Source organism: Anolis sagrei, chromosome 3 (genome assembly GCF_037176765.1).
Source record: "Anolis sagrei isolate rAnoSag1 chromosome 3, rAnoSag1.mat, whole genome shotgun sequence".
Classification (NCBI taxonomy): Eukaryota; Metazoa; Chordata; class Lepidosauria; order Squamata; family Dactyloidae; genus Anolis; species Anolis sagrei.
Genome location: NC_090023.1, coordinates 42,859,529 through 42,873,147, shown reverse-complemented (window position 1 = coordinate 42,873,147; position 13,619 = coordinate 42,859,529). Strand labels below are relative to the sequence as shown.

The 13,619-nt window shown below is 39.1% G+C and overlaps 1 protein-coding gene across 18 annotated transcripts in view; it reads left to right on the top strand.

Annotated features, from left to right (window-relative positions):
• The first annotated feature begins 5,430 nt into the window (after nt 1-5,430).
• The window catches only part of ABI3BP (ABI family member 3 binding protein), a 163,849-nt gene continuing 155,660 nt past the window's right edge, over nt 5,431-13,619 (top strand). For 17 of the 18 annotated variants that reach the window (XM_067466633.1, XM_067466631.1, XM_067466622.1 and 14 more), the window contains exon 1: nt 5,439-5,595. In XM_067466633.1, the coding sequence (XP_067322734.1) occupies nt 5,517-5,595 (79 nt within the window). In that variant the 5' untranslated portion in view covers nt 5,439-5,516. Of the gene's footprint in view, nt 5,596-13,619 lie in introns of all 18 variants that reach the window. The other variant, XM_067466635.1, reaches the window with a different exon arrangement.

Below are 13,619 nucleotides of genomic sequence, written 5' to 3'. Positions count from 1 at the left end.
TTTATATCCGTTGGGTGCAACTACAGGCCCTTTCACTTAGGATAGTTTGGAACCGGTTTCGAAGAAACCGGTTTCACTGTGCAAATGATTAGATTTCTGGAGCAGGTTCAAGATCAGAATTACATTAATAATAATATTTTTTTGTTGATTACCCGCCTCTTCTTTTGGCTTGAGGTGGATCACAACATAGTCATACATCTATAAAATCACATTAAAACATAGTTAAAATGCAATCATTAAAACATACATTAAAACATACACATATTAAAATAACTTCAGACGTGTTTTACATTCCAACAGTTCATTTAGCTGTTGGAGCTCTTCCAGCAGATCATTCCACATTCCTGGGGCAGCCGATGAAAAGGTCCTCTGGGTGATGGTTGCCAATCAGGTTCTGATGGGATGGAGAAAATCCACCAAGGATCTCAGTGTTTGGGGCAGATTGTACAGGAGAATGTGATCCTGTAGGTAATCTCGGCCCAAACCATGTAGGGATTTAAATGTCAAAACCAACACTATACTTTTCCTGGAAACGAATTGGCAATCAGTGGAGTGACTTTAGTAAAGGTGTAATATGCTCACTTCTAGATGTAACTAGTGTGGCTAATTGAAGTTTCTGAACTTTGCATATACGTAGCCCAATGTACAGTGCATTGCAGAAGTCCAACCTTGAGGCTACCAAAGTGTGCACTACTATCTTTAGGTCCTCTGATTCTAGAAAGGGACATGGCTAGAATATCAGCCAAAGCTGGTTGTAAGCACACCTGACAGTTGCATCTACCTGAGCTGACATTTGGAGAGATTGATTTAGGACTACTCCCAAGCTAAAACACAGTCTTTCAGGAGGAATATAACTCTGTCTTGAATTGGTTGGCCTATCTCTGGCCCTAGATTAGGCTGCTTAATGGCAAGCACCTCTTTCTTATCTGGATTCAGTTTCAATTTTTTTCTTCATTCAGCCTATTACCTCCTCCAGGCATTAAGTCAGAGGAGACATACTATTCATAGCTAAAGCTGTTGGTATAGATAGACATATTTGGGTTTTATTGACAAAAAGATGTCTCAAACTGGTTCCAGATTTAGCAGTATCTGTGGTCATGTAGACCTGCTAAATCACTTCTGCTTATATAAGAAATGAGGTACAAATTCTTATTGATCCAAGGAATCAACTTTAGTTCAGACTCATAACTGGATCTCCCATCTTTTCATATCGATTAAGAACAGCAACTATAAATTACTCTCCTCTCCCATGTTGTTTTTGCCTAAAGGGGACAACATTTATGTAAGGATTCTGACATATGTGTAACACTGTTTCTCTGATTCCTTGTTAAGGAATAATATTTTGGCATAATAAACAATAATCCTTAGTAACAATCAACATATTATTAGGGAAGTTTAATAAAGCAATTGAATTTCAGAACAATTCCATTTCCATGATTACTCAGTCTAGCTGTGCAGTTGCTTGGACTAGGGAGATGTTAAAATAATGATTTATGGAATCTATTGTGCATATTTAAAGAGTTTTATTGTGTGTTTTTTGGGTAGAAGATCTGAACAATATTCTTTGGCATCTATATTTTCCTGAAACCTTTCAGCACATCCTGTGACAGATTTATGGTAAAGATAAGAAGCCCAATTAATTAATCACATACTCTAGGAGTCTGGTGTTATTTAAAGTATGGCATATGGACTTTATAATGTACATAGAACAGAAGGAAAGTCAAGTCAGTTATGGAGTAGTTGTGACAACGAGCTGGAACACACCATAGCCTGTAGACATGATAAATAGAAATAAATTGGTTGAGGAAAAGTTATGTGTGTCTGTGTGTCTGTATATAATGTAGTATATAAGATCTAATTGGAGTGTCAATGTGGTGTAGCAGTTTGAGAGACAGGCTAGGGACATCATTACATGAAGGTCCTTAAGCTGGGAGATGAGGAAAACCATCTTTAAGCCTGCCCCATCACATGGGGGAAACCATTGCTGTCCAACTGCCCCCCTTGCTGCCCCCAGCTTAGTTAATGAAAGCACAGGTAGCCACCTGTGTTCTTAGGGCTCTGTCCTAAAACACTGCTAGTACAGCACCTGGATGGAGCCACAATGGAAGTAGCCTTGCATCATGTGATGGGCCTCCATCCTTGCAGAATCCTAGAATGAGGTAAAAACCTCATGTAATGAGGTCATAGGACCCTTGTTTGGCTATGGAAATCCGCATGGAAATACTCCCTTATCTTCAGAGAAGGGCAGTTGCAAAATTCCCTCTGAATAATCTACAAGCTGGCTCTGAATTCAAGCCTCTGCCCTTAAGATTTCCAAAGTCTTTTCATTCATTCATTGGGGGAGTATGAGACAGTTCAGAGTTACATCAATCTACTTGTGAAAAGGGGTACACTACACAGTGGAAAATCGGAGACATCAGATATTAAGATATGCCTTTTCTATTAGTAATTGGTGATAGTTTTAATGCATTTTATATGACTAACAACATAATTATTTGTTTGTTTGTTTGTATGGATACTCCTGACCTTTCTTGCCCAAATAAACCCCCTCCCCCTGAACCCCATGTTCCTTATAATGTAGTATTGAAAGAAATGGATGAGTCAAACTGTCATATTTCTATACAGGCAGTCCTCGAGTTGCAAGCATCCAAGTTATAAATATCTTATAATTTATAACAGATGTGAGATAAATCTACCCCTGGAAAGATAAATTCACTCCTGAAAGAGTTATCATGGGGAAAAGGTGTTTCAATTGAAGCTTTCTCACTCATCCTTGTTTCCACAACAAGTCAATTTTTTCAAGGGATAAAAAGTGAGTTGACATCTTTCGAATAGGGGAATAGACAGCAAAACAAAAACCACAGGGGTGTTAACTTTCCTGATGTTGTCCAAATGTGTGCATGGCTGGAGTTACACTTTAAAATGTATCTGTTCCAACTTACATACAAATTCAACTTAAAAACAAACTATCAACCACATACAACCTCATAATACTGGGTAATATTGGCGGAATATACCAATTCCCCTCTATTTGTGCCACGGAGCCTACTGACTCCAATCCCATGATGCAGAGCTACTTCCAGCGGGACTCCATTGGCCAAATGGAGAGGAAACGGCACATGCAACTGGTCCAGTATGATCACTTGTGTGGAATTCTGTACTAGTCAATTTATCTTTGATATTTATGCTTTGTCATTTAGGCATGCACTCCTTTTCTTCCTGATCTATTCTTTTTGAATAGATTATATCCTACAATTGCTTATATCTTACAATTGTTATATCTTTTTGAATATATAATATAATACAATTGCTATATTCCAGTCATGGAATTTTGCCCATCAAGTTTCTGTTAAAGCTATAAAGTTTATCTTCCTGCCTCAGGTCTTCAAGCTCATCATGTTGTTAATCCACACTCTGTGATTTGTGTCTAAACATCTAAAGTGCTTCTCTGTGGCTGCCCCGTGACTCTGGATCTTCTTACCCAGGGAAGCCAGAATGGCGCTTTCACTGCTGTCCTTCCAGTGGCAGGCTAAAACCTTTTTATTTGCACAGGTTTTTAAAGATGAAGGTGGTTAAGATCTAGCCAGGGGGTGCTGTGGTGTTTAACTTTGAATATATTTTAATGGATTTTAACTGTGATTTTTTTTTAGTGCTGTTTGTGTTTAATTCTGTTTTAATGTTGTATTTTTCCATATTTTGAATTGTATACTAATGCTTTTATGAAAAGTTGTTTTGAGTCTCCTTTGGGGAGATAAAGCAGAATGTAAATAAATATAATAATAATAATAATAATAATAATAATAATAAGTTAGCCAGTCATTCACCTGCAGTATCCTCCTATCCTTGTGTGGTCCTCTCTCACTGGTAGAATGAGTGAGAATAACACCCGTACCTATAAAGTCTTCACTTTCTTTACCAGGGCTTCAAAGGACATGGTAATCTGCTCATAGTTGTCTTTGCAGTGTTGTTGGGGCCCACATGAATCAGAAGATAGGGGTACTGGTCTGTGATCTTGATGAGCTTTAGCCTCTTGTCAGCAAAATCCTGGATATGAGCACCAGGAAGATAGCACACCCCCCCCCCCCAAATTCATCATGTATACAGTTCCCTCTAGAATTCTGAATTATGTCCCTGCATCAGAAGAATCTTTTTTCCATCTTGCTGCAGTTGATGGTTAGTTGGCTCCTTCACTGGCTTCCAGTGTCTCTTACTGTTTGCACCTCTTCAAATTGTTATCCTCAGGAAGATGTAGGAAGTAATTGCTTAGTTGGAGCAGCTCCAAATATTTTGTATATTATCTGTTCCCAATGGTGTCTATTCTCCAGCATGCTCCCTCAGTGTTACAAGCCTCTCTGTTTTCATTGGCAGTTGTCTCATTTTGGTTCTGTAGTGTCAATTCTCCCTCTGTTCTCTCCAGGAAGTCCTCGTGTTTTCTGATGTGTTGAAGAGTCTCAACATGTAGCTGTAGTAGACTGACCTTCTCTTCTAAGACAGCCACTGATTTGCTCTTGCTATAAGTGTACTCAGTGAGGTTTTCTAGAAAGAAGGCAAACATTGCACATATTACAACAGGCAATGACAGATCCTTCTGCCTACATACCTACCCTTATTTTTTCACACCTTTCAGACTAGAACAACTCTTATATAATATGACTGTGACACATGCCCCTGTCCCTTAGAGGATCAGCTCAAAGGATTGAGAAAACAGTAATATAGAGTTACAGCCTCATCACATGGCTGCTAAAAGGTTCACCTCACTTTGCTTTGCCATAGGGCATGGGGAATCCACCATCCCTTGACCCACATTGCCTGCCTCCTGCAGATGTTGATCCCATGGGGATGCGTGGAGTGCACGTCTTCTCCCCACTAAAGTAAATGGCAACATGGGAAGCCTTTTTTTACCCATGGAGCCAGCCAGCATGCCACCAATTTTAGCCCAGTGTGACGGGGTTGTTAGTGGCCTCTAGCTCCACCTCCAAGCAAGTCAGTCAAAGCCCAGCCCGCTCAGACCAATCTCATTGGCTTTTTTAGCTGCAGCATCACATTCTTGGCTAATTTTCAACTTTAATTAGATGCTATATCTTGTAAATCTTCTCTGCACCTGCTCATTTTTCCTTCTTTCTTCTTATTTTTCTTTGTTTTTTATGTACATTCTGAAGACTAGTTCCACTCCAGTGCACTCAGATAACTTTATGTCTTTCTAGTGTAATTATTATGACCATTAAGAAAAATTAACAATGAATGCTTGTTTTTATGTGTGGCTAGAATCTCCTGTCACAGCAACAGCAAGTCTCTTTCAGTCTGAAGAATTGATAATGCCATATATATTTTAATCCTCTTCTCTTTTCCAGGGGAATGGTGTGATGTCATACTAGTCTCCTCCCACAGTGTAAACTAAACTCCTGTCAAAGTTTTGCTGCCTCTGTGACAGAGAGAACGGTTCACTTTGCTGCAGCTGCATTACCTTGTATGACACCCCTCAGCATCTTGAACTGTGCAAGTTTGGATTTGAAAGCATGATGTCAAGGCTGGTCTTTCTACTTTTCTGTGGAAATATTGCACTACTTCTTGGAAATGCTCAGAAATTGCCAAGAGGCAAGTAGAAATGATATTTTAATACTTTTTTGTGGGGGCTGGATGCTTGATCTTACTGAGACATCCTTGCTTGCAGCATGTATGAACTGATTTGCCTAGGCTGGGAGAGATGTAAAGAGAGGAAAGGAAAGGAACACAAATGAGAGAATTAATTTAAAACTATTTCTCTAAACAAATTAAAGGATTAGAATCTTTTTTGTTGTTACAATAATAAAATTAGGTAATTTATGCAGCAAGTAAATGAAATCTGGTGTTACTGTTTTCTTGAGCATATATGCTGATGAGATGTGTTTCCATTAGAAAATGTGGTTGAAGTGCTTTTTAAAAATTTGTCCTTAACTTCAGTTGATATCTATGCTTGTATGACTGTAAGAAATAAAACATTCAGAGACTCCCCTTCTCTACAGTCTGAAAGAATATATGCAAACTCGGAAGTACCTTCTTTTTCTGTCTTACCTCCTTCCAACTGATTTGTGTTAATGCAAAACAAACAGCTGCAATGTAAAATTAATACCATATTGCTAAATCTAGATTAAGCGGTACTTTGTGGTACCTTGGCACTGAAGTGGTGCTTCACAACTATTTGTGTACTTTCTGTAGCTTTTTAAAGCACACAGTGTACTTTCTATATGCACATTATGTGTGCAAGCAGAGAAGAGAAGTAGTGATTTTCGTTAAATGTTCAACTGCTTAGATAAATGCTAAAGCAGGCTGGATCTACACTACCATATAATTCAGATTATCAAAGCAGATAATCCACATTGTGTTATTTGAACTGGATTATATGAGTCCACACTGCCATATAATCCAGTTCAAAGCAGATAATTTGTTTTTTTTTAATATGGCAGTGTAGAAGGGGCCTCAGAGAACAACATCCTTGAACATGTCTGCGTGACATAGCTAAGATCACAGAGATGTCTTCCACATGTAAAATAATGAATGAATCTACATCTAGACTTCCCCTCTGAAAATTTACATGTTGGCATGTTTATTCCCTGACTCTGAAAACAGAAGTTGTTTTCTTCATCTTTCATAATTAAATAAATGCAGAAGCTTTGTATATTTTTGTTTTCTATCACCATTACAAATGTTCTTGGGTAAGAGACTGTATTTCAGTTCATGTAGGTTCATGAGTATATGTTAGTAGTTAAAAGCACATTACATTCTGGGGTTAAATAATGTGTGTTGTCTGCCATTGAGACACGGATCTTTTCCAAAGCACAGACCTTGCACAGATGGCTTTATTTGTCTTTCCTATCCATTTTGTGGGACAATAGCCACAACTATCCTTAAGAATGGAATTCTGGCATTGATAAATGCTTTACATTTCAAACTTCAATCACTGGAACATTCCCAAAGCGTTGTAAAGCAAAATCCCAAGTCTAATTCTCAAAATAAGTTACAACAGAAACTCCTGGGCAGTATGTTTCCATTGGTTTCAAATTGATCCTTCTTTTGCAGTAAAAAGAATGTAGAATTGCAATATGAGATTGCTTTAATGTGTTGAGCACAGTGACATTTGTTGTTCTGGATATTGTTGGAATATATTCTGAATGATAATATCTTAGGTTAATGAACTTGAATTTGACTGGAAATGCATTACAGCAGTGGTTCTCAACCTGTTGGTCCCCAGATGTTTTGACCTTCAATTCCCTGAAATCCTAACAGCTGGTAAACTGGCTGAGATTTCTGGGAGTTGTAGGTCAAAACACCTGGGGACCCACAGGATGAGAACCACTGCATTATAGTATCAAGACTGATTTCTTCAAAGCATTGACTAGTCAAATAGAACAGTCAAGACAATGAACTACAAATAACACATTCTTTCTGGAGTATTGTCTAAACCCTTTCAAATGTATCATATATAAACAGAATAATTGGAGATAGTACTTTTTAGTTACTTCATAATCCCTTTCAGATCTTTCTGCCAATATTATTTCTGGACAAACAAGTTCATTGTCTGAACTTTCTCGTTTCTAACATTGGGCTAGAATCCTAGTATTCTGTCTTTTACTCTTAGACAAAGTCTTATTCCTGGCTTTATGTCATGAAATTAGATTTCCTTTCCTTGGTACAAGCAAGGGAAAATGCTTCCTGCAGCTGTAGGAAAGAAAGCCAACAAGAGTTTTGGGTGCCAATTACTTGTGAAGCCATTGGAGTAGCTATCCACACAAATAAGCTATTCTTGAAGCACCAAGGTTTTACTTTTTTGAGGTGCTGCCACTTCCACAGGCACCTGACTGGATAAGCTGATGGGAAACATGTGTTTTAAAATGTCAGTTTTGGAATTGTCAGCAGGGAAAATACTACTTTCTGTAGGAGTTCTTGGAAAGTTGATTTGATACATAGAGAAATGCAGTGGAAATAGAAATTAATGATTGCAGTCCGGTCTCTATATGAAAAACAAATCCTATGATGGCAAAAGCAGGTGTGCAAAAATAAGGTCATTGTGTATGTCTGTACATGATTCTGTCTTAGTGCTGCTTATGGTATGTTGTCACACATTTGCAACTAGAAGAAATGGTTGTTCGTGCTTAAAAAAGCTTATGTTTTGCTCCCTTTAATGTAAACAAAAATCTAATGTCACCTCTACAACCCACACAATCTACTACTATATAGTTACACTCCTGCGGGGTATCTCAGTGGCATGACAGATGGCTTGAGAATAAAGAGTCAAAACCTTGTGACACTCTATTCGTATAAATATTCTTACACAGCTCCATTGGAATGCTCAATTCCTTTGAACTGAAGGATTTAACTCAGTCCCTAAGTTATTTACCCCCCCCCCCCTCAAATTTATAAGTTCCCAAGGGGTATCCATTATGCACTTCATTCCATTCCCTGTTCTCTAGTTTTCCCATTGTAATATAAAGAAAGACTGGTAATATCATCTTTCTCATTCTAAAATTGTTTCTTATTCTTCCATGCTTCCAGCACTATTCTGCTTTCTCCTTTGGCCTCACAATTCAAAAATGTTCCTTTAGCATAGCTACACTACCCATTTTGTAAAACCTCATTCTTCCTCTATTTTTCAGAATCCTTCCATAGATACTTGAGCACTGTGTCAATTCTTTTCTGCATAAAACTCTTCAAAAATCCATGGGTTTTGTTAGGAGAGCATGGGAGCAATGAATTGCACTATTCACCTGCTCCTATATGACAGTGGTTCTCAACCTGTGTGTCCCCAGATGTTTTGGCTTTCAACTCCCAGAAATCATAACAGCTGGTAAACTGGCTGAGATTTCTGGGAGTTGTAGGCCAAAACACCTGGGGACCCACAGGTTAAGAACCACTACTGTAGGAGATTGCTGCTGCTGCCTTGTCTCTCTTCCCACCCCCTTTCTTTCATCTTTCTATCTCTCCTGTGCTTCCCTTTCTTTGCACTCTGCTGTTGCATGTCACATCCTCGTCCCCCACACTGTGGACCACCCCTCCCTCCTCTCTCTCATATCTTGTCCCCATCATGCTCACTTCCGTGCACTCTGCCACTTCAGTGTTCATAATTTCCTCATTTGCCTCCTATCCTTGCCTTACTATGGCTTCCCTTTTACTTCCTCACCTCATCTCACACCCTTGGAGTATGCCCCTCCTTTGTTTCATGTGCTGCACTGTTCACATTACTCTCTTGTATCTTTTCTACCTTTTCCGCATGCCTCACCTCATGCCTGCTTACCATGCCCCTTGCTTGCTCCTTGTGCACAACTGCTTGCACCACTGATTTCCCTGTCATTCTTATTCCTTTCTTTGACTTCTATCATACTCTAAAAAAGAGTCCTTCGTGTCATGCCCTACTCTCAGGATTCAGTCAGTGAAGGGGATAAGCAGGTGGAAGTGCCAGCTGTTGAGACAGAGAGGTGCAGCTTCCAGAAGTTCAAAACTTGGAGCTGGAAATACCAGCATTTGAACTTGATAATAGCAGCTCCCAGCAGCCACCTGACTTGGACCTAGAAGAACCAATGGCTGAATGTGATAGTTTATTGTTTTAGATTGCTCAGATGGACTTCTTGCTTATCATGCTCATGTGGATGTTGGATTGCCTGGCTTCCTTAAAGCTCTCTCTTAGTTTGCTCTGTTTGTAACTTTTGAGTTAGACTTTCAGGGAAAAGAAAGGGGGAAAGAATTATTGATTCTATTTTCTGGATACCTTTAGGAATAACCTTGAACTGCTTGCTTCTTCTGCATAATTGCTCATACTGATCTCTCTCCTGCCCATTTCTTTCCTTTCCTGCCTTCACCTCATGTCCTTCTGGTGTGTCCTTCCAGGCTTCCTGTACTCTGCCACTCTTATTGCTTGCTTTCTACTGAATCTTCCAGGTGGACTTAATTTTTGCTGTACCATTTGATAGAAGCATGTCTCCACATTTGTGCCATATCCCAGCTTCCACAAAAGATGGATTTAAAAAAATGAAAGATGGAATCTGGGTCAAATGATGTTTCAGACAGGCCCAGGATGACAAGACTAGAATCCAGGTGATGTAGCAACCCTAAAATTAAGTTCATTAGCATCTGGGGGCTAAACTTTGGGATGTGATGCATGGAGAAAGTGCAACTCAGAGGCCACAGGTTCTCCAAGGCCACTTCTGAGGAGATCCCCCCACCCCGAGGCCTCCTCTTCTTTTTAAATTCTCCTACTTTCCCCTAGAGACTGTGGGTGTCAATGTTACAACGTTGGACTTGAACAAATTTTTAAAACAACAATAATAATTTTATTTATAATTCCACTTTATCTCCTTGAGGGGACTCAAAGTAGTTTACAGTATATACATATATAGGCAAACATTCAATGCCTTTTATACAATGAACAATAACATACAATACGCAAACAAAGGCAAAGATTTCCCTTTCCATCTCCAGCATCTGGAAGTGATGCTCAACTCTGGCCATGTGGAAGTGCTCTTGTTCCATTTTCTATGCTGAGAAGCTTATTGTCCGTAGACCCTACTGGTCATGTTTGCTGGCATGGCTGCATGGGCACCTTTTTACCTTCCTGTCAAGGTGGTACCTATTGATCTACTCACATTACATGTTTTCGGACTGCTAGGTTGGCAGGAGCTAGGGTTGACATCTGGGAGCTCACCCCAACCAACAGCTTCGAACTGCCAGCCTCCCAGTTAGCAAGTTTTTCTGCAGCTAGCAGTTTAACCTTCTGTGCTACCACAGCCCAACAAACTTTTGAAAAAGTAATGGTGATGGAATGGGAGTGGTGGAGTGATGTGAGTGGTGCATCCAGTCGCGGTGCTCTACGAGTCAGAGAATGTTGGTGTAAACAAAATGTACCCATGTATAAATGAGGAGCCTCTGGTGGCACAGTGGGTTAAACTGCTGAGCTGCTGAAGTTGATGACTGAAAGGTTGCAGGTTCGAATCCGGGGAGTGAGGTGAGCTCCTGCTGTTACTGCAGCTTCTGCGAACCTAGCAGTTCAAAAACATGCAAATGTGAGTAGATCAATAGATACCACTCCAGCAGGAAGGTAACAGCGCTCCATTCAGTCATGCCGGCCACATGACCTTGGAGGTGTCTACGAACAATTCTGCCTCTTCGGCTTAGTAATGGAGATGAGCATCTCCCCCCAGGGTCGAACACGACTGGACTTAAGGTCGGGGGGAAACCCTTTTAACCTAACCTGTATAAATGAAGAAGTCCCTGGGGCATAATTTTTATTCATCCTAGCTTATCAACTCTACAACATATTTGTAGTATTTTTTATGAAGGAAGGCATTCTAAGTTCTCAGTAAGTTCAGGGAATTCCTGTTCTATTTTTTACACTATGTAACAAAATTTGAAAAAAATTCTGTTCCTGGTTTGAAAGTATTATTTCCTGTTTAATTGTGAGGTACTTACATTGAAAGTAGTTGTTATACTCCAGAAACTTCATTTTTGTGGTGGCCTCAAACTATGTTGAATTGGTTAAGACTCTATGAGATATTCATTGAAAAACTATAGCAAAGTGTGCTGCAAGATGTTTCCCCAAAACAAAGTGTATGCAGTTTAATAATTTTTTCCATGTTTTTATGATAGAACCTATTAGGAAATGACATTTATAACCCAGGAACAAAAATTGTGTTACATAGTGTTATTGATTGGTGTTGAAAATAACGTTGTCCCTTAATCCAGCCAAAAAGGGCAATCTAATTGTAATGCCAAGGAACAGCAAGAAACTTTTATTATTAAATGTCTACTAATGTACTCAAATATTACCAAAAACAATTTGATATAAACAAATGTTCCAATGTTTCCATAGTGCCTCATATTCTTGTTCGTCCTCAGGCTGTGATTGCATGGGTTCCTCCCAAAATTGAAATCAACAATACAGTATTAAACCATCTGACCTAGAAATGTTTCTACCCATGAGGGAATAAACCAGCAAAGTGAACCAGATGACAGCTGAAGCTTTATCTGACAAAAATGGAGAAGAGTTCAATGCTACTTGAATTAAACTTGGAACAGCACACAACTTACATGTTTCAGCTTGATAAATAATGAAAAATAAATATCTCGCAAGTAAAAAAGAACCTATATAAACAAGACAAAACAAGTTGGATCCTAAACCAATGTATATATTCTGTGTGCATGAGAGACGCAGCAAACTGTTTTCCGTGTTTCTTATTTTTCAAAGTTGTTAAAGGAAATGTATTGCTCCTGACTTCTTTAGACTGTATTGCGAGATGAATATAGGTGTCAGTTGACTTGTATATTGCTGGCGTTACACGAGATGGAATAGGGCAAGATGCTATCATGAAAGTTAGTCGTGTTAGATCTGGAACCCCATGGGCAACAAAATATAGGTCACCTTTTTCTTACACTCTCCCACATCACTACAGCAAGCACGTTAGAATTAACAAGATATGATTGCTGTGAGTTTTCCGGGCTATAAGGCCATGTTCCAGAAGCATTTTCTCCTGACATTTCACCCACATCTATGGCAAGCATCCTCAGAGGTTGTGATGTCTGCTAGAAACTTGTCAAGTGAGGTTTCTATATCTGTGGAATGTCCAGGGTGGGAGAAAGAACTTTTGTCTGCTTGAGGCAAGTCTGAATGTTGCAACTGGTCACCTTGATTAGCATTTAATGGCCTTGCAGCTTCAAAGCCTGGCAGGTTGCTCCCTGGGGGAATCATTTGTTGGGAGTTGTTAGCTAGACCTGATTGATTCTTGTCTGGAACCACCACCCCCTTTTTTTTTGTTTAGTGTTGCTCTTTGTTTAATGTCCTGATTTTAGAGTTTTTTTTAAAAAAAAAAATACTGATAGCCAAATTTTGTTCATTTTCGTGGTTCTGTTGAAGTTGTCCACATGCTTGTGGATTTCAATGGCTACTCTGTGTAGTCTGACATGGTAGTTGTTAGAGTGGTCCAGCATTTCTGCGTTCTCAAATGATATGCTGTGTCTAGGTTGGTTCATCAGGTGCTCTGCTATGGCTGACTTCTCTGGCTGAATTAGTCCGCAATGCCTTTCATGTGCCCTTCATATGGGTTCTGTTTTTGGTGGTCCCTATGTAGCCTTGTCAACAACTGTATGGTATACAGTAGACTCCTGAAGAAGTGAGAGGATCCCTCTTGTCCTTTGCTGAACGTAGCATTTGTTGGATTTTCTGAGTGGGTCTGTAGATATTTTGATCAGTGTATTCATTATCTTCTCACTATTGTTGTTTCTTTAGTTCCTATTATTTCATTTTGTAGTATAACATATGGAAGGAAAACAACAAACAATAAACATCCACTGATAACCTAATTGACAGATTCTTTCTACTAATCTATGTGATTTATGCAATGATTCATAAACATATATATATAGAGAGAGTGAGAGAGAGAGAGCGCAAAGGCTCACAAAATATTCATGAAATGCTATTTTCTGTACATGAGCCCCATAAAAATCAATGTTTCTGAATGTTCAGAGAAGAGCATTATGGGTGCACACAGGGATCTTTTCAGGATACAAATGCTTTGATTCATTGTATCACTTTAATTTGCCTAAATCCTTTTGGTACTTTTAATTAGAGTAATCTATTAGATCTTGATGGTAAATCA